This window comes from Serinus canaria, chromosome 6, assembly GCF_022539315.1.
Source record: "Serinus canaria isolate serCan28SL12 chromosome 6, serCan2020, whole genome shotgun sequence".
NCBI classification, from domain to species: Eukaryota; Metazoa; Chordata; class Aves; order Passeriformes; family Fringillidae; genus Serinus; species Serinus canaria.
In genome coordinates, this window is record NC_066320.1 from 6,030,463 (window position 1) to 6,056,011 (window position 25,549).

At 46.1% G+C, this 25,549-nt stretch overlaps 1 protein-coding gene across 4 annotated transcripts in view; it reads right to left on the reverse strand.

Moving 5' to 3' along the window:
- ARID5B (AT-rich interaction domain 5B) overlaps positions 1–24,459 on the reverse strand; it is a 116,969-nt gene extending 92,510 nt beyond the window's left edge. For 2 of the 4 annotated variants that reach the window (XM_050976103.1, XM_050976100.1), the window contains exons 1-2: positions 23,923–24,231; positions 10,876–11,101 (exon numbers count right to left, since the gene is read on the reverse strand). In XM_050976103.1, coding sequence (XP_050832060.1) covers positions 10,876–11,101; positions 23,923–24,213 — 517 coding nt within the window. In that variant the 5' untranslated portion in view covers positions 24,214–24,231. Of the gene's footprint in view, positions 1–10,875; positions 11,102–23,922; positions 24,232–24,355 lie in introns of those variants that run through there. The other 2 variants (XM_050976101.1, XM_050976104.1) reach the window with 2 other exon arrangements.
- Between the last annotated feature and the right edge of the window lie 1,090 nt (positions 24,460–25,549).

The window sequence follows — 25,549 nt, forward strand, 5'->3', positions numbered from 1 at the left end:
CCACAAGAGCTCACACAGATATTTCAAACAATATCAAGTTAAAGTCACTAGTAATTAACAAAAACAAATAATCAATAATCCTATGACCTTGCCATAGCAAAAACATGGCTGATTTCAAAAGAGAAAGACAATGAAATAAACTGGCAGTGAACAAAGCAAAGTGAGGTTCAGTGACTAACTGGGTGAGGACCTATCACTGATACACCAAAGCCTCCATCTACAAAGCCACCAAAGACACCCCTCTTGCTGATGATCACTCCACTGCTGTTTTGTTTTTTTTGTTGGTTTTTTTTTTTTTTTGATCCTGTAATTATCTTCTCTTTGTTTTATCAGCTGACAAAGATTGAAGGTCCAGGATATACTTCAGGGATGTGATTCATCTACTAATAGAGGGCAACTCTACCAAGACTGTAAAAGTAAAACAGGAACCATGTGGAAGGACATAAATGACCCTTCCCACTGTGAATACCACAAAGGCCCCCTGGCAGGCCTGGATGTACAACCAGGAGAGAGATGAGCAGAAAGACTGCAGCTTGGGCAGTCAAGAGACTTCCAACACTAAGGAATGTGGAATTACTGAGCAGACTTGCTCTGTACTACACTGAAGGTGTGTATTTTGCCAATAACTTATGGAAGAATGAGGTAACATGGCACAGCTGGCTGGGGGACGTGCTGGGAGGGAAAGGGGTCCTGCAGCACTGGGCTCTAATCCACCTAATATTGGGATGTGTGAACGACACTAAGTACCTGCAGAGACTGTCACTGCCCCAACTCAGCAAGGCAGAGGACACCAGGCTCAATTACAAACAGGTGACATGGGACATGCTGAAAGCTGAACATGCTCTTGAATATCCCGTCAGGTTCAGCCCCAGCTCCTAATTAACTGTTCTTATTGGGTATGGATCTGGTACCACAACAATGAAGCCTCCTTTTGGAGGACAGGCTGAGGATGCCAGCCTCCCCTGGTATTTACAACAGACTTTTAAAATGCACTAGACTGCACTTTAAAGAAACTGGGGGGGACAAGAACATCTGGGCTTTGGTTGTTTTACTTCTCAGTAATAAAAAGTGAAAAAAATGAAGCAGCTGTGGAAAAAATGTTCAGGAACAAAGCAGCAACTCTGTCATCCTCTACCTATATTCACTAGCTTCAATCACAGGAACAGAACGGGATGTGGGGGAACTTGGAGGAGGACAAGAGTAAATGTTTCTTACCTTTTTCTTAAATATTCATTATAGGATCCTTGAATTGTGTGGGGATCTATTCCACTCATGACACACATGCATAACTCCCCTTGGCACTAATGGGAATGACGAACGTGTTGTGAGAGGAGAATTGCCCCCTAAAACTGCAGGAGTGTGAACAAGGTTGTAAATATATCTCAAGGTTCTGGTAACATTAGAAACCAGCCTAGCGAATTTCTCATGGTTTATTATGATATCACCAAATCCCCTCCATGTATTTATAGCCTTGTAATTCACAATTATTCTGGGTCCATAAATGTTTTTGGCATCTGAATGTAGAACTGATACTATTATTTCACATATTATGGTACTGTCCGTGAATGCTAAATTTATTCCAGCACAGATTCCTGGAGTTCATTCATCAGATATTTTATGCTACTGTTCTTTTAATGATTCATTTATCCCTAGTAATATTTGTATTCTGAAGTGTGGCGTCTCCAGCCGACAGCACAATTCAGCTCTGCTGAATTATCTTTTTCTTTCACAGCATAACAAAGTAGAGCACAGTCAAATTGAAGATGGCCTTTAGTACACTGTCAGAACAATACTGCTTACCAAGCATATCCAGACACATTTCTCAAACCACACGTAATGCTCTGGCTGCCAACACGCTCATAAAGTCATTAACCGGCATCTTAAAATGAGGGTGTGATACATATATTTAAATGTTTAGGAAAATCAAGTGTGGGCTCTCCTAGAAGCTTATTTTGAATTTCAGCTTCTACATATATCAACTATGCAGCAGTGCACGGACGTAAAAATTCACCTTGATTTTTCACAAGCTGCTAAAATATACTCCTGCTAAAATCAAACACATTACCAATCGCTAACAAAAGCCTCTTTATGCTATTAACTATTTGCCCTTCACAATGTTACAGAGCAAGATAGACCCAAACTGAAGGTTTACAGTGCTGAGGACTCATTTTTACAAGCAAATTATTATTAGCAATAAAATTAAGGAGGAACTTACTTTACATGTACAGATTCTACTAAATGAAGTAAATAAAGGTTATGCCACAAGGTTCTGTAATACAAAACCTGCCCAGTAAGTTACAATTCATGCTGTTTTAATTTTTAAATATCTGCATCACCCACTCTCACAAACCGCACTCCAATTTATACACACAGGTTTAACTGTTCCCTTCCCAAACACCCTCATTATCAGTGCTCTCATCACACAAAGATCACCAAGCCAGCAAAGACAAGCAGGACCCAAATTAACCAAAAGGGATGAAGCAGTCAGAATTGATATCAAGACTCTTAAAACTCAGTCAACAAGGCAAAGCTACCAGAACCACAGTCTTCTCCTGTGTATGTGCAGAGACCCTCTGGGTGCTCACAAAGGTGATACACAGTGCTGGAGGAGATCCCTGGCCTTGGAAGGCACATTTGTTACTACCTACTCAGCTGCTGTAGCAAAGTCCCTTCCCACAGTCTTGTCCAACAGCTTCCTTTTCTTTCTAGAGTTCCCACCTCCCACTTTCCCTTGCTTGCCCAAGCAAAGGTCCACCTTGCCAAGCTGAGGGGCCATCACTTGCTGTTGCTGAGATCTCCATAAATGCTGACATGGCCATTCACTGACAGCTTTTACTCCTGTGTGTCTCTGATCTACCAAAGGATTTCTCAAAAAGAAGAGAAAAGGAATAAAAAGCAAATCTCCACCTTCAAGTTCAGATGCACAAAGGATGCTCTCTGATAACCTCTCATAACACAAGACAGGTCATCTATAAGATGAATATTGGACCTCACAGAGAAAATACTGGCCTTTCTGCAACAACACAGTCAGAACCAGACTAGGATACTTAGGAAAACAGATAATGAGAAACCAGACATGTCATACTGTGCCTATAAACAAAGGGCCAGCTGCCTTTCTGGGCATGGGAGCAATAAAGAGCAACTCAAGAAGGCATGGAAGGGAGCTGGTGAATAAATTTGTTCTGGCTTTTCTCCTTTTCCCAGCATGGGAAATGACACCCAGATCTGCCCATGGTATCAACAGCACCCACAGAAGAGCCTTACAGGTAACAGGCCAGCGTGATTCATGGGCTGGTATGAAGACAGCTCCGACTTGATTAACGGAGCACTTGGAGTCAAAGATGGTGCAGGACTCTAATCCTGGGCTCCAGCAGCACAGAATTACAGCACAGGAAAGCAGTAAGGCAGGAAAAAGAGGATGTCCTTGGGGCCCACCCAACTATACCACAACATTACATAGGTGTTGGGTTTACAGATCTCAGTACTCAGTGAATTTCTGGCTGGCTGTGTGGGAAGGATATAATGCAGGAAAAAGGCATCAGTGATCTATGAGGGATCACCACATCTAACCAGCAACCATGGCACACAGAAGAGACCACTGATCCCCTCCCTCCATGGTGCAGGGCAAGGGAAGTGCAGCAACACAAAACAACAGATGTCCCAAACTGGGTCCCCGTGGGATCCAGACACAATATGGGCAAGAATGGAAGGTAGAGGGAAGGCTAGGGAGTAAAACAGCACCCTCTAAACCAAAGATTAAAAAAAAAAAAAACAAACCAGAAAACCAAAAAAAGCATACACTGAGATAAAGTCAGATTCAGAGCACAGCAGCACTGCACCAGGACACACACGTTTCCAGTTACTGGAACAAAAACCCATGGTCAGTAAGAATTAAATGCAAGATCCAACAGTGACTAGAAGGGAAAAAATCCTGGAGAGCAGACACATGTGGGTTATTACACAGCCTGGCAAGGTCAATCCTGGTGCTAAACCAGACAAAAATAAAAAAAGCCATCAAACATTTTTAAAGGGACACTGTCCCACACTGGCTGCTTTGACACTGTCTGTGAATGGTCCTTATTTTTTTTATCTACTTATTTTGTAATTATGTAGGCTATTCTCTTCCAGCCAGAGACTGCAAAAAAACTCTTACTGATGGTGCAAACTGCTGCAACTTTGACTTTAAGAGAATGCAGGGCAGTTCTCTAGCTTCAAAGGCTGTAGAGTAAAATTTAACTCTTCCTCCTCTTGGTTTGCAGCAGTGATTCCTTCTCTGATGTTTCTGAATAGACCAGAACTGCAATTGCAAATGGCTGAGCTCTACATGAACGGCAAAGTGCCCTGTCATAATTGAAAATGCTGACACAGTGACAGTGGCTATCAGCACAATTCTGATAATCATGTTAGCTTGTTCCTGCTGCAGGAACAGGGTGGATGGTGAACAGCCACTGTGAGTTAGGGGCTACCAGGAGGGAAGTGACCTGGGGTTTTGTTTACATTTCCTGGAATACCTTCCACATTTCAAAGAACAAAATACTTACATCCTCAGTTTCCAAGTGTGATGCTCTCACCCCATTTTTATAAAAGCTGAAAGGTAGGTCAAAGCTTGATAAGAAATCCAAAACTCTTTGATAAGGCATGCTTGAAGTTGAGGTGTGCGGTGTTAAAACTCCTTTCAAGAATCACAAGTAGGTGAGGCTCAACACAACCCAGTGGTGAGTGAAAGGCTTCCATAGTCAGTGCATATTAAAATGTTTTCAACCTCACCCTCATATGCTTCCTTTGCAATGAAGTAGGCTCTCCGCAGGGTAAGGAAGAAAATAACAACACTTAAAATATCCCAGCACTACTCAGGCAAACAGGTGGCTGAAAGAAGGACAGACAACCTTTGAAGGACCCCAACAACCTCCTGTCAGGGAGGTGGAGGAAGGTGCAGAGGAGAGCAGAAGTGGCTCAAGAGAGAGGGGCAACTGAGGAGGGAGAGCCCCAAAATGCTGCTGAAGATAGGGTCTTCTCCAGGACTGAAATATTGGAAGTACACTGGACTTAACAACGGCATCACCTTTCAGCACTTAAAAAGCAGCCAACAACTGAAGCCAATGGGTATTTGTTAAACTAACTGGTTGACCAGTAATAAAACAAATATTTATCTCTGTCTGTCTGCTCAGCACCTCAGGTTATCTCTGATCCCAAACATGTTAACACCAAAGGTAAGCAATAATTAAGCCAAAAGAAGGTGTTGAATCAAATGAAGCCTTCTTGCTTCACACCCTCTCTGAACAGTCAGCCCAACAGCGCTTCCTGCTCCACAGCCTGCTGGTGTTCTTGTCCTGCTGCAGTAGTGCTGGCATGTGCTATAAGCTGCACGAACACAGAAGAAAAAGCCAGGCCACAGCCTCTTTTTTCCCTTCTCTATTCAGGCTCCATGGAGCACAACAGACGAGTCATGTAATAGCCTCATCTATGGCAAAAGAACTGTATCAATTGGGCTGGGTAAAATGAGTTAGAAAGGTCGCTCTGACCCACAAGACAAAAAACAACATACGGTGCACAAGGGTAGAGAGAGGAAAATGGGATAATGGGACACTTACAGGAACTTTATCAAGATCAGAATGGCATTCAACTAGGGCAATGAGGACAGGAAGGCACAAGAAGAGGCAAAGAGCGCAGACAGAGAAGAGTGGGAGGGGAAGAGAGGCATGATTTAGGCACAAAGTATGCAGAGTGGCTGCACTCTAAATAGCTAATGATTAGTTGGTCAGAAAATTATTGCATAATGTTAAGCCAGGTGAGCCTGAACTGAGCAGCACGCGACAAACAATGAAAAAGGAGAGTTAGCATCAGATCAGAAGTCACCACATGTGTCTGAACATGCTACAGCTGCAGATTATCAGTTTTGATAATGGCACGGTTTGACTACATTATAACTTGATAGTCTTCATCTGGTGAAGTCACACCTGCTGGAAGGCCACTGGCAAGAAAAATTGGAAGGGCGATGCAACCGCCCAGTGCCTACTGGGGCTGGTAACTGTGTGGTTGGCACCTTCCAGAAAGACAGCTCATCCCTGCTCTGCCTATCCTTTCAAACTCACTGCAATCTGCTGGGGATTGGCCAATTTGAGTGGCAACACAAGGTCCAGCAAGGAACTGCAATCTTCCAAGTGAAGATAGGCAAACTATGAGACTGGTAAAGATGAGAAAATGAGAGGGTGACCCAGTCCTGCAGCACCCGGCTCTGCCCAGCAAGCTCCTCAGGAGAGTTCAAAGGAACCACTTTATGAGAAGTAGGAAACAACTGCTGGAAAACCACCTACGGACCAGAAAAGTGCGACTGCTAGAATATACACCTCAGCCACGAGCAGTAGTTGATTTCCCTGGGTTTCACAGGGAACAAAGATCCAGATTTTATACCCTCAAATGCATGACTGTGGGGAATGAAAGACAGGACAGGACTGATTGATAAATTTTCTTTGGGTTTCCCGTTGCTGGACCTGAACAAACAAGAAGTGCAGCAAAACCCCTTTCGTTCACCAGAACTTGCCCATCCCTTTACTAACACTGCCAGTGCAGGAATCTTAACTGCCGATTTTGGCATGATACTCACAGAGGATGGATAAAAAGAATAGCAATGCCAGCCTGGGGACCAAACCCAGACCAGTGTCGTGACAGAGCCAGAGGGTTGCAGACTGCTCAGCTGTGGCAGCAGCTCCCACCTCCCTGGCCCAGCATAGGTGGCCATTTGTTCCATGGCTAAACCCAGGCAGCTCTGCAGCCCAGCCTAACCGAAACCAGCAGAGAAGGCAAGCACTAAATTCAGTCATTTTTCCCTCAGTCTCTTCTCTCAATTTCAGCTCTGACTCCTCTATCTTTTATTTCTTTTTCTAAAGACACATTTAGAGATGAAACCATTCATAACTGCCTATCCACAGACAGTTTGTGGCAGCATAATTGACAATGAGTCTGCTGCAAAAATGAAAATGCTGTTTTAATAACCTTGGCCTAAAATACATTCTGTTGTATGCCTCAAAGGGTTTCAATAAAAAGTCAACCTGTAGAGACATATTTTCTTGGCTTAAACAACAATCCAAAGCATATAAATGTAGTCCAACTATAATGACATATTTATAGGCCAATAAAGCTTACACTGCAGCTTTCATACTTCACTTAAAGGAAGTCTGTAAGAAGCAATGTTATATAAAATAATTTGAATTTTTTTTGAACTATAGCCCAAGGAATACAAATATGCAACTTTGCCATATTTAACCGATAGTGTTTACATTGCTTAGTTGTTAAACATTTTGCAAAATGAAGTAATTCCTCATTGGGTGACTTCCCACTGGTTTACCAAATATGGGTATACAAGTCCATTTATTACAAAGAAAAATTCCCTAAATAATTCTAAAGACAAAAATAAATAACTAGCAGCCTCCATAGTGAATGATTTTATCAGACCAATTCTTCTGGAAAAACAGGTTCTTATGTTCATTATGAATAATACATTCCTGAGCAACTCTATTTTTATATGCTGCATTGTTGTTGCTCTTTATTTTTCCTCAACATTTGAAAGAAATATTCAGAAAGCTATAAATAGTCTTAAGACATAAACTGCTAGCATTCAGTATTGACATATTTGTAGAAAGGGACAGAATGTATAACATAAATATCTAAACAGGCAGAAAGAAATAATTCTTAAAAATCATTTTTCAGGCTGAAATCTTGAAGCTCACACAAAAAAATGCTATTGCACAATCTTTTATTTAATACAGTCCTAAGGAAAAGTTCTGCATAATTCACTAGTGATAAAAACAACAGTATTTTACAGGAAAAAAACCCAACCCAATAGTTTCTGCAGAAAAGAACGGCAAAGAGAAAAGAAAGAAGAAAAAATAAAAAAGAGGAGAAAGAGGGGGAAGAGAACAAAAGAGAAGAAAGAGAGAACAAAGAAAGGAGACAGAACTACCATGTTTGAATTAGGGTTGACTTTCAGTTATAAGTTCATGATTTCTACAGGTTGTGGATTAACCAGGTCTTGCCTTAGTTTTGGCTAAGCAAGTGCCACTGAACACATGGCACAGGGTGGACACTGCTCACACGAGGCCTCACTTTGCTTGGTTGTTGTTTGAAGCTGCTCTCCTCCCATAAGAAAAGTGTTTAATTAAGTATGTTTGCACAGTGACACTTCTCTGGTTCTGTATCAGCCCTGTTTTCATTTCATCCGGGTTACTTCACTCCTCACCACTCATGGATAATGTGTGAAAATGGATTTTGTTTCTTCTGTAAATCTTTTTTGAGCTCTTTTCTAGGGATATAATTTCCTATTACCTTCTAGAGCTTGATTCAAAAACATCTAGTAGGAAAGGCTACAGGATCTACTCACTTTTACAGGATTTTTCTGTAATGGAAACATACCATTTCATAGGAAAAAAAGGGGTCCAGGAGATCATGTTGTTATCTAGGCCTTTTCAACACCTTGTTCAGCAACTTCCTCACCTACAGCCAGGGTTAAACACCAGCATCAAGTGAGGGACCTTTGTGTGACAGTGCACTGTGCTCCTTTTACAGTTTACAGCTCTATTTTAAGAGGAAAGACTACCCCATGCCATTGTGCTGGGGACCTGCTGCAGAAGTGATTGCTAACAAATCTTCTGATCACTGCAGCTGAGCGCTGCTCTGTTGGCAAGACAGTGACTATTGGAAAAGGTCTGTGGGCACACGTCCTAACAGAGAGAAAAGCTGCCCTTTGACAGCACAGAGAGCAGTTCAAACACCTCAGACACCCCACATCATGCCTTGGCCTTCAGCTAGGGACATGACAACTCCCAGGGCAATGTCAACCCTGACCAACCACTCAGAACAAGAGAAGTAAATCCTCTTCGTCTGGTGGGCACTGAACGCCATGGATGAGACAAATACCTGAGCTCATGGACTGCCTACAGGACACCAACTAGGGCTGCTCCACCAGCTTCAAGGATCACCACTGCTCTGATTTTGGTGTCAGAGCCAAGAAACAAAAGAGGATTAAATTCTTGGCACTTTCAAATGGTAAAAAAGTAATCTCAATACTAGATTTAAGAAATTCCTTTGATTCCTTTAATAGGCTGGATCAATTTTCTACATCAATGTATCTGGTCAGCTGCAGGTCTTTGTGAACCTTTGGTTTCACTCCTGTCAACCAGTCATTATGAAGATAAAGGCAATCATTACCAAACATTAGTCAAAATTCCCTTTTCTACAAGAAAAAAAAAAAACAAAAACCACAACGCAACAATAAAGCCAGAGCCACCAACTGAAAATGAGCAACATCAGAATGTGGGGTTATCAAAATTATACCATATAGTTTGCATTCCATGAGCATTTTCAGTATAACCCCTACTTTGAAAGGCTTAACATGCAACTATAAGCCTTGGGCTTAAAGATAATTTTCTCTGGCTCCTAGGGTAGATAATAGCAATTTCATAACTTACCACAAAGAGTTTTTTGTTTGTTGAAAACAAAAACAAGAAAACATTAGCACACAAAAGTTCTGTCTGAAAAACATTAAGATTCTTCTGACACAACAAACAAATGCAAATAAATGTACCGCGTAAAGATACCACGGCAATAGCAGAGAAAATTACTGCATGTAATTATGAACTAGAAGAAACCACAGAGAAAAGCAAAGAGAAAGAATTGCATGGCTTATTTTTTCCCTGGACATGCAATGAAAAACAAGATCAACTTCCAATTGTACTTTAATTTCCCAACCTACACAGCTAATGGTAACATGTGAAATTGACAAAATCATTTCACCATTTGCTAAGATCAGAAAAATGAGATGCATAAGATAAATCTTCCAAGACAGATCTTCAGCTTCATGTAACTTGGCCTTGACGCCAACCTAGTCCGCCACTATAAAACAGAACTTGGCCCTGCACTCCTGTTCACATAGATACAAAAGCACATCCTCAAATGTATCAAGCTTAGCTCTTACTTTCTTACCTCTTCACGCATTATGGCCTAAACTTGATGCTTTTCAAACACTGAACATTTATTAGAAACTTGGCAGAAGAGAGAAATGTCCCTGGTATCCACTTCAAAGTGCCATCTCTGATAGCTGTTACACATCCAAGGTCCTAATACCACAAACAGGCATGTCTACCAAGAGAAGACTGAACTCCCTTGGACCTGGGAACCCACCGCAGGTATTATAGCTGAGTGCCTGTGCAACAAAGCAGTCCCACAGCTGCAAGCCTGTCAGCAACCACCCAAAGTAGCAGAGCTACCAACTTCCCTTCTGAAAACAGACGGGAAGAAAGCACAGGTCTGTGTGTGGAGACAACAGTGGGTGCTCGCAGAGCCCTGCAGCAACATAAAGCTGAGAAGGAAACACCACAGAAGGGACACATCCCTACTGAACGTGACACAGAGCCGACCATACAGAGTCAGGGCAAGCACCAGGAGCACCTATGAGCTCCTGGAAGATGGGACATGAGAAGTGAAAGGCCTTTGCTTAACCCTGCCTGTCACAGGAGGCCCCAGGAAGGCATGTCAGCCTCCTCTCCCCACAGTGTACAGTTCTGACCTCATCCCCCAGCCTGCAGAGCCCCAGGGAGAGCCAGTGACAATTATTTGTATGCACATCTGCAAGGTTTGAGGCGTAGTGCTCGGGGCCATACAGACAGGTATCACAGTTTTACCCCACACCAGTCTGCCAGGAGCTTGAGATGAGCTCACTACCACCACTCATCCCACACAGGTATCTCATCGCCACACCTGTGCCCCAGGCTCAGACATACCTTGGGAATCTGCAATGGCATGGCAGGATCAGGCTCATCTGTTTTCAAAAGACACTCTCCGACAGGCCCCTTCCCACAAGAGAAAGTAAGGGATACTCACCAAGGTCAGCCTTTTCCTTCAGAATATCTTTAAAGTTCAAGCCACTGTTCAGTGTGGATTGTCTGTATCTTGTCAAGGCCTCTTTCTGCCCATTCTTCCCCACATCCATAGGCTGGACCGGCTCAGCCCGGAAACCACACTTCCACTTGGAGAAATCGGACTGTGCCCATTTTGCCAAGTCCTCAAGCTTCACAGTAACTTTTTCTGAAACAGCAATAACTTCATCCTGCAAGAAGTGATCAGATGAGAATACAACATGTCACTCTGGGCTCCCCGATGACTGAGAAACCAGTAATATCATCCTGCACTGACTCCTGCCAAAGCCTATCTTGCTGCAGGCTGAGTAATTTTTCTGTATCACAGAATAGCTAGTGCTTAATTTATTCCTCTTGCCACCTAAGTGGAAATATAAGTTGTTTACTTGAAGCAAATATACACCATCTAAAGACAATTTCTAGGACCAGGGCAATGATCCTAAAAGGCATTTGAAATGCAGGTTGCCAAATCGCATTCTGTATAACCCAAAGCCTTGAGGGAAAGTTTGCTTTTTAGGTGCAATTAGCTGCAAATGTAAAAATTCATGGCTGGATGACTAATGGTTATAGTTAGTCCTGAAATAAATGGACTAAGTAAATCTCAGATTCTTGGAACTCTGACTCACCAGAAAATTCCTATGTTTATGGTACATTTTCCCTTGGCTTATACACAAATATTGAATTTAACTTTTGTCCTCAAAATTAAATAAAACTGTGATGTAATCCCAAAAGAAATACTACATAAATGTGCTTCCCACCAAAAGAAACTTGCACATTCTCATGTTTCTTAAAACCTTTTTCAAGATCAGAACTGTAATTTTTTTCCCCCTTCTAAAACATGCACTCTAAGAAGAGCACTTAAACTAAGTTTAGCCTCCAGAACATACACTCAAATTAAACAGTCCTAATTGCTGGATTTTAACCTTCCAGGAAACAATCAACTCCTCTCAGTCATGATGAATAAGCAGAATATTTTACAGCTGACTCCACTGAGCAAGGGATCAAGAAAGCCTCAAAAAATAAACAAACAAACACACATATCCAGCAAGATAAACTCCAGATTTTTTTGTTAAAACAGCAGAAATAATTTATGTTGTAACAGGAGCTGGTTGTACACCACACCTTGCCCACCACACATTTCTAACACTAAATAAGGTTACAGGTTCTTTAAATAAATAAACCAGAATCCAATTTCTCTCTCAAATAAACATAAGTATTTGCAAAGGGGAGAGAAATTCTTTGAGTTATTAAACAAAGGGAAAAGCACGATTGATTCTCTCTGTGTGTTTTTTTTGTCCACTGAACACATTCCTCAGGAAATAAAATACTGCTCAATGGAAAAAAAAAAGAAAAAAGCTTTATTGTGACAAGTCGCATACAATACAAAACCTGAAGTAATTCTAGTAAAAAAACCAGATCTGATATTCCACTCTTCCTTATATAATACAAAACTGTTTTATAAGCAGGCACCTTCATTACATCTAGTGCAATAACAAATATTTGGTCAGAAGTGAACAGCATGTTTATATGCTAAGCAAGCTGGTAATAAAATCTTTTCCTTTATCGCTGCACAGCATAAGAGCCTCCACCAAACAACAAACAATAACAGTGATGCTTTAAATCTCTGTTTATGACAAACGTCAATACTTTGTAAACAAGCACTGGGTACTACAAAGTACAATTTCAATGGATGGTTTCACCCAATTTCATTACACCATCCACTTGAAATAAAAATGCTGTAGTTGCCATGCATTTTATAGCTATTACATGGTGATTATTAAATGTCAGGATGGAAAAAAATATAATACATATATATAAATATCAGCCTGCCTGCAGACAGTATCAGCAATTTCTGGATGAAGTCCTCTCTTAGGGTGTCGAATACCATCACCAGCTACTATACAATTTCTAATATTCCATACCAGAAAAATCTACTCAGCAGCAGTTAAAAAAAAAAAAAAAACAAAAAACCAACAAAAACCTGACTTGGAGATCAGACATGCTTCTGGTAAAAATATTATTTTCCAAATAGCTCTCATGATCAAATGATTATGATTTCAATTACTAGTTTCTTCATATCCTTTCCAAGAACGGGTATGACTAATTTTGGCTGGCATACAAAGTAAGCCGAGCAGACAATTTATTAACCAAAAGAAAAGTACAATCACTATTACATCATCAATGAATAAACTTGTTTTTGAGAATGCAACCTTCTCACACATGCACATGATACACAGGAGGAAAAAGAAACGGAATTAAAAAAAAAAAACAAAAAACAAACAAACAACAACAAAACCCAAAATAAACAAAAAAAAACCCCACACCAAAAAACCCCAAAAAAAACTCTACTGTACCAAGGGTGAAATGATACTGGTGCAGTCTGTCAGGTTGCCATGGATGGGGAACTGCAGAGGGAGGAGCAGAGGACCATTTGGGGAGCTGGGGAAAGCACACCTCAGCCATGAGTTTCCTGTGGCAGCAGCACATCCAGCCAGGGGAATTCGGGATGTTCAGCATCCCTACAGGGATGTGAGGGGCCAGGAATGCAAAGACACAGCAAAAATGTCACTCTATGCCACCCCTCAGCCCTCTGCAAAGTGCCACCAAGCATCCAAATACAGCCACAGGGTGCAAAGGGGTGCCCAGGATGGCACCAGGGAGCAGCCCAGCACAAATACAAAACACAGGAGTCCACGCTGTCCCTGTGCTGTGACAAGGGCTCTGGGCTAAACCTCCCTCCACAGCTGCTGGCCCCTTCTCAGGGCCACCTCCACACCAGCCTCGTCCCCAAGGACAGCTGGTCACCCCTGCAGCAGCTACACCCCTAAGGGTGCCAGGCTGGCCCCCAAATCCCTATACCCAAGGCACCAGGCTGGCCCCCAAATCCCTGTCCTCCCCGGTACTGCCAGCGATCCCCACAGCAGCACCAGGGAAACGCGGCCTAGTTCACTTTTAGGCAGGAAATGGAAAAGCGACCCGAACCGCCTCAGAGCCTGCCTTGGGTCGCCCTGCCTGTCACACAGCAGGACTGGACAGACCTGCTCCCTTCCCTCACCACTCACTTTTGACCCAGTTCACACAGAATTGTCCACATTCTTCCCAACTCCTCAAACACTGCAGATCAGCCTGCAGGCCTCCTCTGCCAATGCGGATCTCACCAGTGTGGGACTGCATCTCCGGGGTACTTCTACCCTGGTGCCTCATCACGCAAACACTGACCAAGGCATGGCAGGCGGCTCCAGCCTCTGCTTGGTCACCCAGCCAGGCATGGCAGGCGTCTCCAGCCTCTGCTTTCGGAGGAGCCCGAGCCACGGGCAGCTCCAGCGGGGCTGTCTTGCCCACATCTTGGCAGTCTGCTGACACGAGAGGTCCTCGGCCCTTGCGCCACAGCACCCAGAGGTCACCCAACTATCTCACCAGCTCTGCAATTCCAATGTGCCTTGCCACGCTTTTGCACATTCTTCAGCAACCTTTCCAAGCACTCAGCCCCAAACAGCCGTGCTGTTTGGGGGCTTTTTTAGAGCAGCAGGTGATAAAAGGGTCCTTCATCTTTTTGGTTAAGCCCCGTGTCACAACAAAAGTTGCTCTGGGACCTGCAGAGCTCTGCCGGCCACAGGAGCTCCTATACCCCTGTGGAATCAACCACTATCTGCTGCCACAGCCCTTCTAGAGAAACCCCTTCAACGAGATGACAAAGGAATACAGATGTTGAAAAAATAAAACCCAGGTACACAGTGACACATGACTAACAAACCTTTAGAAGATTAAAGAAATCCGCTGTATAACCTTCATGTCATTTATAATTATATCTCTGTGTAAACATGAAAAACCACCCACGTAGCAAACAGTGCATATATATCTCTATCTATACAAAATCAACTCATCATGTATTAGCTATGCTCTGAAGTGATATGTTTATGAGGTCTCCATTGCACAGTTAAGTCTTTAATTACCATTTTTTCCTGCTACAGCAAGAAGAGAAAACAACCAGCAGAGATTTCGACTCTGCTCAGGAATGAGATTTATCCGGTGGACCTGACTAACTGGTCAGCGGCCCAATGGACCAATGGTCTCAGCTATAATGTTGTCTAAATCTCTAAATAAGCACTGACTATAGAAAGAGGCACTTTTTTAGCTGCTTCTATAAAAATGGTTATTGAGTCAGCCTGTAATTTTAGCATGTCTTATAAGACTTCTGAGCACAGTGCAATTCTTTCACCTATCAAGTAGAAAATGGGGAGTGGTTAAGAAAGATGGTGACAGAAACCCTTTTTATCCACTTCTTGTTTTTTTAAGACCATACTGGATTTGCATTTCCAGAGAAGTCATCCAGGGAGAAGAGGACAGCATCTTCTCGAGAGCCATTATGCTTAAATATTATGTCACTGTTGTCTAAGCAACCATCACAGCCTCGTGAAAGCACAGAATGCTATATTGCCTGACTCAGCAGATGGCTGAAATGCTTATATTCAGGGAAACAGGTCAGGTAGTTATAATAGCTTAAAGCAGATAATTATTTTTTAGAAGAAATATTAACTCTTACAAGGCAGGGAGTCACAGGGCAGCACAGTGAGGTCATATATCTTGATTGCACACCCACATACGGTACATCACAACTCCTTACTCATTGCCAATAACTAGGAAAGATTTATATTTTAGAGACATTGAGGCAGCCTTAAAAGAATTACAGCAACTGAGATATCTCAAAATTTTGACATGCTGAGACTGTTTTCACTCCAGTACTTCCAGAGGTCATTTAAGGAATTCTGGAGGGCATGAGCGAGTCAAACACCTGCTTGGCTGTCTCCTAACATCAAATATGTGGCCTAGAGAAAAACAGGAGATGTACTGTAAAAACTCTTGCTGATAATTACAGGAGACACTGCATGTCATTTATCTGATCAGTATGATTTGCATTAGAAAACGTCTTCAAGCCTTTTCTGTGAAATCTTTAGCACAGCAGATAGCTGGGGATGCGTACTTTACAACGCAGTACATTGCTGATGAAAATACATTCATCCACAGGAGCCAAAAATACAGTGTGACTCTCACGGACTGCATTCACCAGGGATAACAGAACTGTTATTTCATTTGGGCATAAAGGCCTCCCTTGTTCTGGGCTGGTTTTACACCCCATGTATATTTTTGGGTTTTTTTTAATTTAAGTGAAAAGGACCTTCCCGGACCATGTGTATGTAATGCGGCAGTTCTTGACTCGGGAATCTCATTCCCTGATCTAGATCCCTTGGAGGAGCAGGAGGCCATGCTACAGACATGCAGAAGGGCAGGAGGGAGCTCGTTGCCATTAAGTACCTCTCCAGTAGGAAGGCTTTTACCTGGATGTTCGAGGGAAGTACCATCAGCTTTGTTTGACAGCACAGTCAAAACAAAAGGTCCTGATCAGTCTTTAGTCCAGAGCTCTTCTCTGCCATACAGATACTATCAGGGCACTGGGACAGCAGAAGAAACCAGGTCATCTCAATTCAGCCCTAACCCACCCACCCAAAGACACTCAGGAACCTGAACCCAGGTCTCCAGAAGCATCTCCTAAAAGCAGCACTCCTTTCAGGGACCATACCCAGCTCTTAAGAGGGAGAGAGCACTTGTACAGGGCTGATCTGCTCTCAGAGACTTCCCCTAGAGTAAAATGGTCCTGTCTCCCTATTGCCAGCTGTGGGCTGGGAATACACACAAAAGTTTTTAAGACTGCAGGACCACAAACTAGTTAAAAAACTGTGTGGTGGAAAAGGCCTGGCTCTGGGATGGCCCTGTTCAGCCTCCCTTACAGGGCACACGAAGGACTCTCCTGCCATACACTCCCCTGTTCATCCTTGTAAGTATGCGGCAGACCTGGGCACAGCCCTGCCAGGTGGGAGTTAACCCTCCTGTTCCACAAGTGGGATCACAGGGAAGGATGACAGGATGACAGGGAAGCCTCACACGAGGCTGCAGAGCTTGGCACCGGCAGGGGCAGCTTTCTTTCCCCGACCCTGCTTGGAGTGCCTCAGTTGGTGCCATCTCCTCATGCATCCCTTAGCCCAGGGCAGACAGAGGTGTTCCAAAGGATTTGTCGGGTCTGACTGCTGGGGTCTGGACCAGCTCCCTGGAGGTGCCAACATATAGGGACCTACAGAGACCACTGCCTTCCACCCATGAACCTATGGGGAGAGCCTTGAGAAGGGAAACATGCATAGATCAGGAATTTACCTGGCACACCAGAGAATTTTAAAGAGGCCAAGGCAGAACCTTTCATCTCTTAATCCTTTCCTAATTACTTTAAAGGGCTATAACGATCTTGTTAAATTCAGGTGACAGGTATTTCCCCAGCCTAAGCACAGCTGCACAGAGATGTCTGAAAGTCACACTGATGTGTTCATTCCTTCTTCCAGGATCCAAAACCAAGAGAAAAGACCACGTTAAAAGGACACGGATGAAGCATGTGAAGTCCTATGGTTTTTGCTTTCCCTTGTATTAGCAAGCAGCATTTTCCTCATGACTCAGTAATTCCAAAGCGTGACATGCAAAATGACCTGGGGCAGAACATCACCATGTCTCTGCAGGATGCTTTCTGGGGTCCTGGTACGTCGGGGCCAGAAGTGGGGTAGAGATGGGGTGCACAGAGGGATGGCTGTGAACAGTTAGACATGACATTTCTACTGTGAGCCTCTTCCTTTGTGACTGGGGTGTTTTTTTCTCCCTCCTCCCACTCCCAGCCAGAGGTTCAAATTGAATTTATATCTGTCATTGCAGATAGAAGTTCTGACCAAATAGAAAATAGGCTTCAGTCAAAATGTTTTCCCGTCAGATAGCTCACAGATCTCAAAGAGCTGTTTTAGTTTAGGCAAGTTGACAAGCAATTCATTCCTAATTTTGCCTACTACAGTTACAGTACGAGAAGCTTTCCTCACAGATTACATAATTATATTTTTTCTTAACAAGGAGTACATGGCATTAGCAGGTTTAAATTATGCAAGCTTATTATTTTGTCTTTTGTTATATTGTGTTCTATTGTGCTGGTAAAACAATATGTGCTTTAATTAGCAAATATCTGTAAATAATTTACTTGCTTTTCATACAGCAGAACAATGGAGCCAATTTTCACATACATCCACTGAGCATGTCTAGGGGATTTCTTGCCAGAACCTTCCATTGTTCAGTATCTGTATCAATCTGCCCATCATTAGCAGCTAACGTTCAACAACCCAGTAAGACATTAAAGTTTTAGCCCCCAGGAGTAGCCCCAAGTCCCCCAAATCTGAGACTACGCTTTGCAAAGAAAGATTAAAATATCAAGAAAATGAAAACAAACTCTTTTATTATCTATAACCCTGGCACCTTCGCATAGAAACATGGATGCCTGCCAAGCATTAAGGTCATTGGATTAATGCCATAAAATGCCGATGTTCATCTGACCTTCTGACTGCATTTTAGCTACAAATAAAAAGCTCTACTTGATACAACACCATGAATCACGCGAGTGTCTAGGCTGTGCAGGGTTAACGCTGGGTGTGAGCCCACACTGCACACGCACAAACACACACACGCACACAAAGAAAAAAGCTCTTAAATCAAGAGTGGATGACTTGTTCAGAGACTCAAGGCATTGTTATTTTGAATGCGAATGAAAGGGCCAGAACAAGCATTGCAAGAATATTTCAATTATGTATTTCCCAGAACTACATCTCTGAGCAACTAATGCAAATATTGCTCCCATAGCAGTAGAACTTCTTCCCGAATAAAAGCATACGAGAGCTTGAATCAGAACATACTTTCTATATCATTCGCATATTGTTTGAATATTATTAAAAATGCAAAATCTATGTATGCGTTACTCTCCTGAGCAATACAGTAATTATGATTAAGGGACAAGCAGCACAAAAAGAGCCAATTTATCTTACTTGCGCTTAGGAATACTATTGTGTAACTAAGCAACTAAAGACAAAATATAGTCTAATTAATTCACTCCTATGCTTATTTAAAAGACACAATTAGAACATTTTTATTTTCCAGCCTGCACAGTATCTCAACATGCTTGAGGGTGTACCATGTGAGGCCTATTATTCTCCAAAGACAAGAGTTTAATGTTTAGTGCCACTGATCAGACTGGGAACAGCAACTCTGGAAAGCAGTGGGTGTATTTTACAGTCTGAATGCACAGGGAAGGGAAGGGAAAGAAGAAAGGAAATAAAATATAAAGTTGGGTTTGTTGTTTTTTTTTTTTAAGGAATCTGCCTTAAATAACTAGATATTCCAGATTGCTGGCTAATGGCTAGCAACATGTGGCTTCTCTGAGTAATATCATTGCCCTGTCCTTCCTTTGCCAGCATATGCTACTGGTGGCAAGAGAGATAAAAATATACAGAGTGGATATGCAATTACCAAACCCACGATATTTTATGACAAATGCCATTTCTCTAACACTGCTATTACAGTGTGCCTGATTTCCAAAGCTGAATTAATTTGAGCAAGTGTACAGTGGAGATTGATGCTATTAGCATGATTTTTAAAGCACCCTTTAATAATCATAATCTGCATGTTTGAAACGTGTTGCCATTACCAGTGTTGACAGATACGAGCATAAGGCACACACCGTGGAGGCTAAAACGAGGCTATTCTCATTTCAAATAAGAGCATACAGATTCCTACGTCTGTAAAAAAAACCAAAATCCATTACTGTGAAAAGGGAGTAGCACATTTTTCTAGGGGGGTGGCAATAAAGCAGTGCTGATACAAGACATCATGCCTGGGCCAGCCTATGCTACCCTTAGGCACCGGGGTAGGACCCCCACAAGTGAAGAGCCCCTGAAAAATGAACCAGGCTTTCAAGGGATGCTGTCAGCATCTATCCCAAAATGAAGACAGAACAAAACCAGTGACTCCCTTAACTTTCTGGAAGAAACTCTTCTGCAATTATAAATGACACACATTTATGGAGCGACTTCTTTTTTTTCCTTTATCCCAATTAGTCTGAAAATGCAAAATACTTCTAGGGAAATAATTACAGGAAACCAGCTCTCTCCTCTCCTCTGTATGAGCAACGCTTACTCATGTAAATTACTTGCATGAGTAAGGATTATTTGCAAGGCGAAAAGCATTGCATCAGATCTCCAGTTTGGGAGAAGAGATGAAATCAACATGAGTTTGTAGTAAACTTTGCTGCTGATGAATGAACCAAAGACAGATTCCCACTGACAGTCCAGCCTCAATGGAAGCAGCATTCACCACGATGCAGAGCAATGCAGGGAATATCATACCATGCAAAATGAATTAGATGCTTGTTTAGGGTTTTTTAGGAATTGTATGCATCACATCAAATACCATCTCTGGACTTAATGATATCAACTTTGAAATGTATTTTTAAGCCTAGTCTAATTAATGCAAACACCTTTAAAAACATGAAAGCACAAGGCACTAACAAGCATTTTGCTCTACAACTGCTTTTGCAAAGGTCAGTCATTCCACAACCCCCCACCACCCCTTGGAGCACAGAACAGTAAATGAGCTGGAGGAAGGTTGCCAAGACCTTGTGAGCTGGAGGGTGAGCCCACCTTGTGCCCCCTGAATGCCACAGGACCAGGCACCAGAGGCCCGGGCAGGCGCTTTGTGACAGCACACAGCTTCTCACACTTGGGTGCCAGCAAAGCTGGGGGCCTGCTTTCCACATGCACCCCATGAAACTGTTCCAAACACAACGGGGTGCCCTTAAAGGTGCTCCCTCTGGATCTTCATAAGCCTCCAAGCATCCTGTTCTGACCCCTGTGTGAGGCACCTGCCATCAAGGAGATCTTCCCTGCCCATGCAGAAGGTGACACGGGACCCCACCAGACCAGAGTCAATGAGAAAATTAAGGGAAGGTGGTGATTTCCTCCAGAAAAAGACTCTGTTTTGGTAACAGCCCTGTAGGGATGGAGGAGAATCACTTCTTCCCTGCTGGAGGGAAAAAAGAGAAGGCTGCTCTTGCTTTCTGGCCAGCGTTACACCTGCTGCAGTGTCTGGGCTGGATGGTGAGGTGGGAAGCAGCATGCCTAGGCCGCTGTGTTTTGAAAGCAGCAACAAAGTTTTCAGTTAAGTAACACAAACTCTTCTAGTTCACCTAGCAGCAGCAGCACAGGCCCCGTTGCTCTTAAAAAAGTGTCTCTACTGATCCTGAGCAGCAAGACCCCTGCTCTGAGCATAATGCCAGAGCTGGTCCCAGCCCTCCAGGCACGTCTTCTTGGGATGCAAGGAGCATCAGGGTCAGAAGCGCCCATACCTGCTGCATGTGAGCAGTCCCATCCCACATTCACCATCCACTGAGACTCCCTGGGAAACAATCTCTGTCAGCTCCTGGTATTGAAAGGGAGTTTCTCCACCGTGGTGATGAGGATGCTGAGCCTTAGGTAGAAAGAAGGGTACTGAAGCGGAAGCACACCTGGGCTTGAACCTTCCCTGGATCTGAGCAGTGCATGGAAACATCCAGTTTTAGCAGCACTCAGGGTTATATTTAAATCTGGATGATGAATTCAGCTAGCTAAAAAAAGACTTATATTTACACTTATTGCTGATTAGCTCAAACATTTGGCAATCAGATAAAATACGCCATCAGAAATTTCTGAGTAACAGAAGCATTACATCCCTCCTTGCAGCCACTAGCTGAATATTGTCACAGTGTCAGTGCTGCTATTACTGAAAACAGGCAGCCAGCTGCTTCTATTAATCACGCCGCTAGCGCAGGTAGCTGCTGGAGACCGTGCCTAAATCTCTGGTGGGCTCGATCACAAGCCTGCAATTCAGCCACTTGCTCCCCTCCCCAACAATTTCTGAGACAGCGAGAGCCCCGACACCCTTTGCCTCAGACACCACAGGTTTGCAATACATGCTTAACCACCGGCTCACTCCATCTCTACTCCCTGAATGCACAACGAGGTATTTTATCTCATCAGCAACCCCACACCACAAATAAGGTCCCCCCTCTGATGGCTGTAAGCCACATCTGACTCGAGAGCCACATCTCCTCCTGCAGAAGGGGCCCAGGCCAGAGTTAGGAAGCCCCATGATCCCAGAGGCGGCCCTGCTGACACTTTGGGGACCAAGATGAGTGTCATTTACCAAAGGGACTGGTCCCTCAGGGTGCCAAGGGGAAACAGCTGCCTCTGCCCCCCAATAAGAGCAGTTACCCTCAACCAGCCAGCACCCAGCTTTTTGTCTCTCTGCTGCCTGCACATCTCCAAGCACTGTTCGGATTGTTCCAAACTATTAAAAATCGATCATAAAAAATCATTCCTATGTCTATAAACAAGTTAATGGAGTAAGTGAAAACAAAGTACATTTCTTAATGGGAGTGTTATGTTGCCCTCTCTAGGCCCTGGCTCTCAGTGCCGGTTTCTGTAGGCTCCCTGCCAGAGAAGTATCACTCAGAGCTGTTGCTGTTGCTGCTGCTGCTACTCTGCTAATGAATGACTAACTTAGGCCAGAGGGGAAATGACATCACCGGGGTGTAAAACACAACTGCATTAGGAAACTTTTTACCTGCTTTACATTTATCATAATTATTCCACACAATACGGCCGGCATTTGCATAATTTCAAGGCGTGCCATTATCTTAACTGAAAATTGTTTTCATATGGTTGAATAATGCAGAATGACATCAGTTAAAGCCGCAATGAAATGCACAAGTATAATCACACGGCTAGTTACTAGCGGTGTTTGCATGTAAAAATAAATAAAATCGTGCGTATTATTAGGAAGGTGCATGCAGCTGAGAACTCTTGTACCGGAGCAGTGTTTTACTCGTAATGGTAGGATTAATTTTCTCTGATGTTCCTACCACAGTAACATGAGCTGATCATTAAGGCGTATTAAAATGATTTGTGTCCCTTTCCCCACCCCCCTCCCTTCCAAATATCTTTCATTTTACACACACACGAGACACGCAGAGGCACAGTTTTAAATAGTCACCACGGGCAATTTCAGAGCATCCATTGCTCACTGTCATCTCCCTGATTCTTAGGAAAAGGCTCCCTTATCTCAGCGGCACGCACAGAAAATTAAAGTGAAGAGGTGGCAGCGAGTGAAGGTGGCTCTGAGACGCGTTTCGGCTGCGTACGCGTGTGTGCGGGTACACGGGTACGCCGGCACCTACAACCACGCGTGCCTCCGAAAACAGCCCCTGCGGACAGCCCCCCCTTGGACCCACCCCCCCGGCATCTCCAACAGAAGTTCCCCCAAAACATCTCGTCCCCCTCCTGCCTGGTCTCCAGCCCCTCTCGGGGACCCTCGCCATCCCCGCATCCCCCTGCCTGGGTACCTCGCCCGTCCCCCGCCCCAGACCACAGACTGAAGCAATGAATTTGAAAAGCAGATAACGGGAGGGCTCGGGGCTGGGGCGGGGCGGTGAGGGGCTGCGCGGCCCCATCCCGGGCTGCGCGGCCGCCGGCGGAGGGTGCCGGCGCGCAGCGCGTTTGCGCCGGGAGCGCGGCGGCTCCGAAATACGCCCAGGCATATCTGCAAGTTATTTGAATGTATTATTCCCGTACCTGTCATTTATCACTTTATTCAACACGTCCCTGCCAGCAAGAGAGCGTTTGATCTCCCTCTGCCTCCATTTCGTAATTTCCGCCCTCTTAAACATATCGAATACTTAAAAAAAGCCCCGAACAATATCGAAATCCCCCCCAACGTGTTTTTTTTACCCGCTTTTCCGTGTGTTTTGCTTTCGGGGTATTTTTGCTTTGTTTTGGGGTTTTTTTGTTTTGTTTTTTTGTTAAGGAAGCAGAAGGACAGGGCGAGCCCCGCACACACTCCGCTGTCCGCCGGGCCGGGGCCGCCCCGCACCCCGACCCCCTCCCTCCTTCCCCCCGCCCGCACAAGTTCCCGGTCAGCGCGCACCGGTGCGCCCCGACGGCGCGGCCCCTCCGCGCACGGCGGGGAGGGGGACACGGGTGGGGGGAGCCAGGAGAGGGGGGGAGCCGGGCCCGGGCATGCAGGTGGGGACGGGCGCGGGGGAAGGGGGGGCCGGCGCCGCGTTTACCACCTCGCCATGGTCACTGGTCCTGCCCTGGGGGGTGTCCTCGGGGAGAAAATAAAGTTTGGCGCTGGAGAGAAGTTGCCGGCTGGTGCGCTCCTCCCAGAGCAGCTGCAGCTCCGCGATGCAGGCGGGCTCCTCCGCGCGGCACCGCACGAAGAAGAAGTCGCCGAGGGAGAGGACCCGCGCCCGGCCGCCGCCGCGGCGCTGGAAGCGGAACGCCCTGTAGAAGACGTAGGGGCCGTGCGAGCCGCACGGGGCGCCGACCCACTGCGGGGAACAACAACACGGCAGCGGCATCAGCGCCGGCTCCGCGCCGCGCCGCGCCGCGCAGGGGCAGGAGGAGGAAGAGGGCGGCGGGAGGGGAGCGCGGGAGGGAGGGAGGGGGCTCCGCGGCGGCGGGGGGCGCGGGGCGGGGCGGGGGCGCGGGGCGGCGCGGTACCTGCAGTGCGCTGCGCTCCATCGCGGCTCCGGCGCGATTGAACTCAACATTCTCCCAAACTTGTTGGCGTGAATGGAGCCCGGCAGGTCCTGGCAGGGCGAAGCCGGCCCCGCCGCCCGCCGCCCCCCGCCGCCGCCGCCCCCGCGCCGCCCCGCCGCCGCCGCCGCCTCCCGCCCCGCCGCGCGCGGCGACGCCCCCCCCTGCCGCCCGCCCCCCGCTCCGCCGCCCCGCCGCCGCCCCACCGCGTCCCGCCGCCGGCGCCACCCGACGCCGGCCGGGCCCCCGACGCCCGCCCGGGCCGGGCAAAAATGCCGCGGGGCGGCTGCGGGCCTCGGGGGGATGGCGCGGAGGCGGCGGGGCGGCGGCGGAGCCCCTGTCCACGCTCGGCGATTTTTGGGGGGCCGAAAGGGCGGGCGGGCGCGCTGCGGATCTGACAGGACCTGCCCGTATATGTCTAATATAAAGACCATTTCCTGCGGCGCGAGGGGCGCTGCTCGTCCGCGCGCGCCCGGCGGGACCGCCCGCTCCCACCGCCCGATCCCGCTCCCACCCCCGGCAGCCGCGGAGCGCACGGCGGGGGCTGCGCCCCCCTGCCGCCCCCCCCGGCGGCCGCGGAGGGCGAGCGGCGCGTCCCTAATTTATTTATCGCTGTTCCCCGGGAAGGGATGGAAAGTGGGTTATCGATTATATAAACACATCAATATTCATGGCGCTGCGCGGAGGGACGCGGCTCGCCCGGAACAGACAGCGCAGGGGGAGGGGGAGCGGGAGCGCGGCGGCGGCGATGGGCGCGCTCTCTCTGCGCCCGCGGGCGCGCTGCGGCACGTGCCGGTGCCGCCGCGGGACCGGGGCGATGGCTCGGCGGGCGTGGAGGGGCCCGGGGCGGCGGACAGGTGGCTGCGCCCCCCGCGAAGAGGGGCGGCCCCTTACCTGCGCCCCGCCCGCCCCCTGCGGCGGCGCCCCGCGTTGGGGAGAGCCGCCGGCTCCGCGCGTCCCGCGCACCCTCCGCTATCCTGAGGCAGGCAGCTCGGGGCGCCGCTGGGAGCCTCAGCCGCGGGGAGCCTCGGCCGGCACCGCGGGCTTCGCACTTGGTCCCGCAGCTGCGCAAGGGCCGCCCCGCGGCGCCGGGCACGGAAAGTTCCCATCGGGGCTCCGGGAGCTGCATCTCCGCAGGTAGATGCTGCTGCGGCGGGC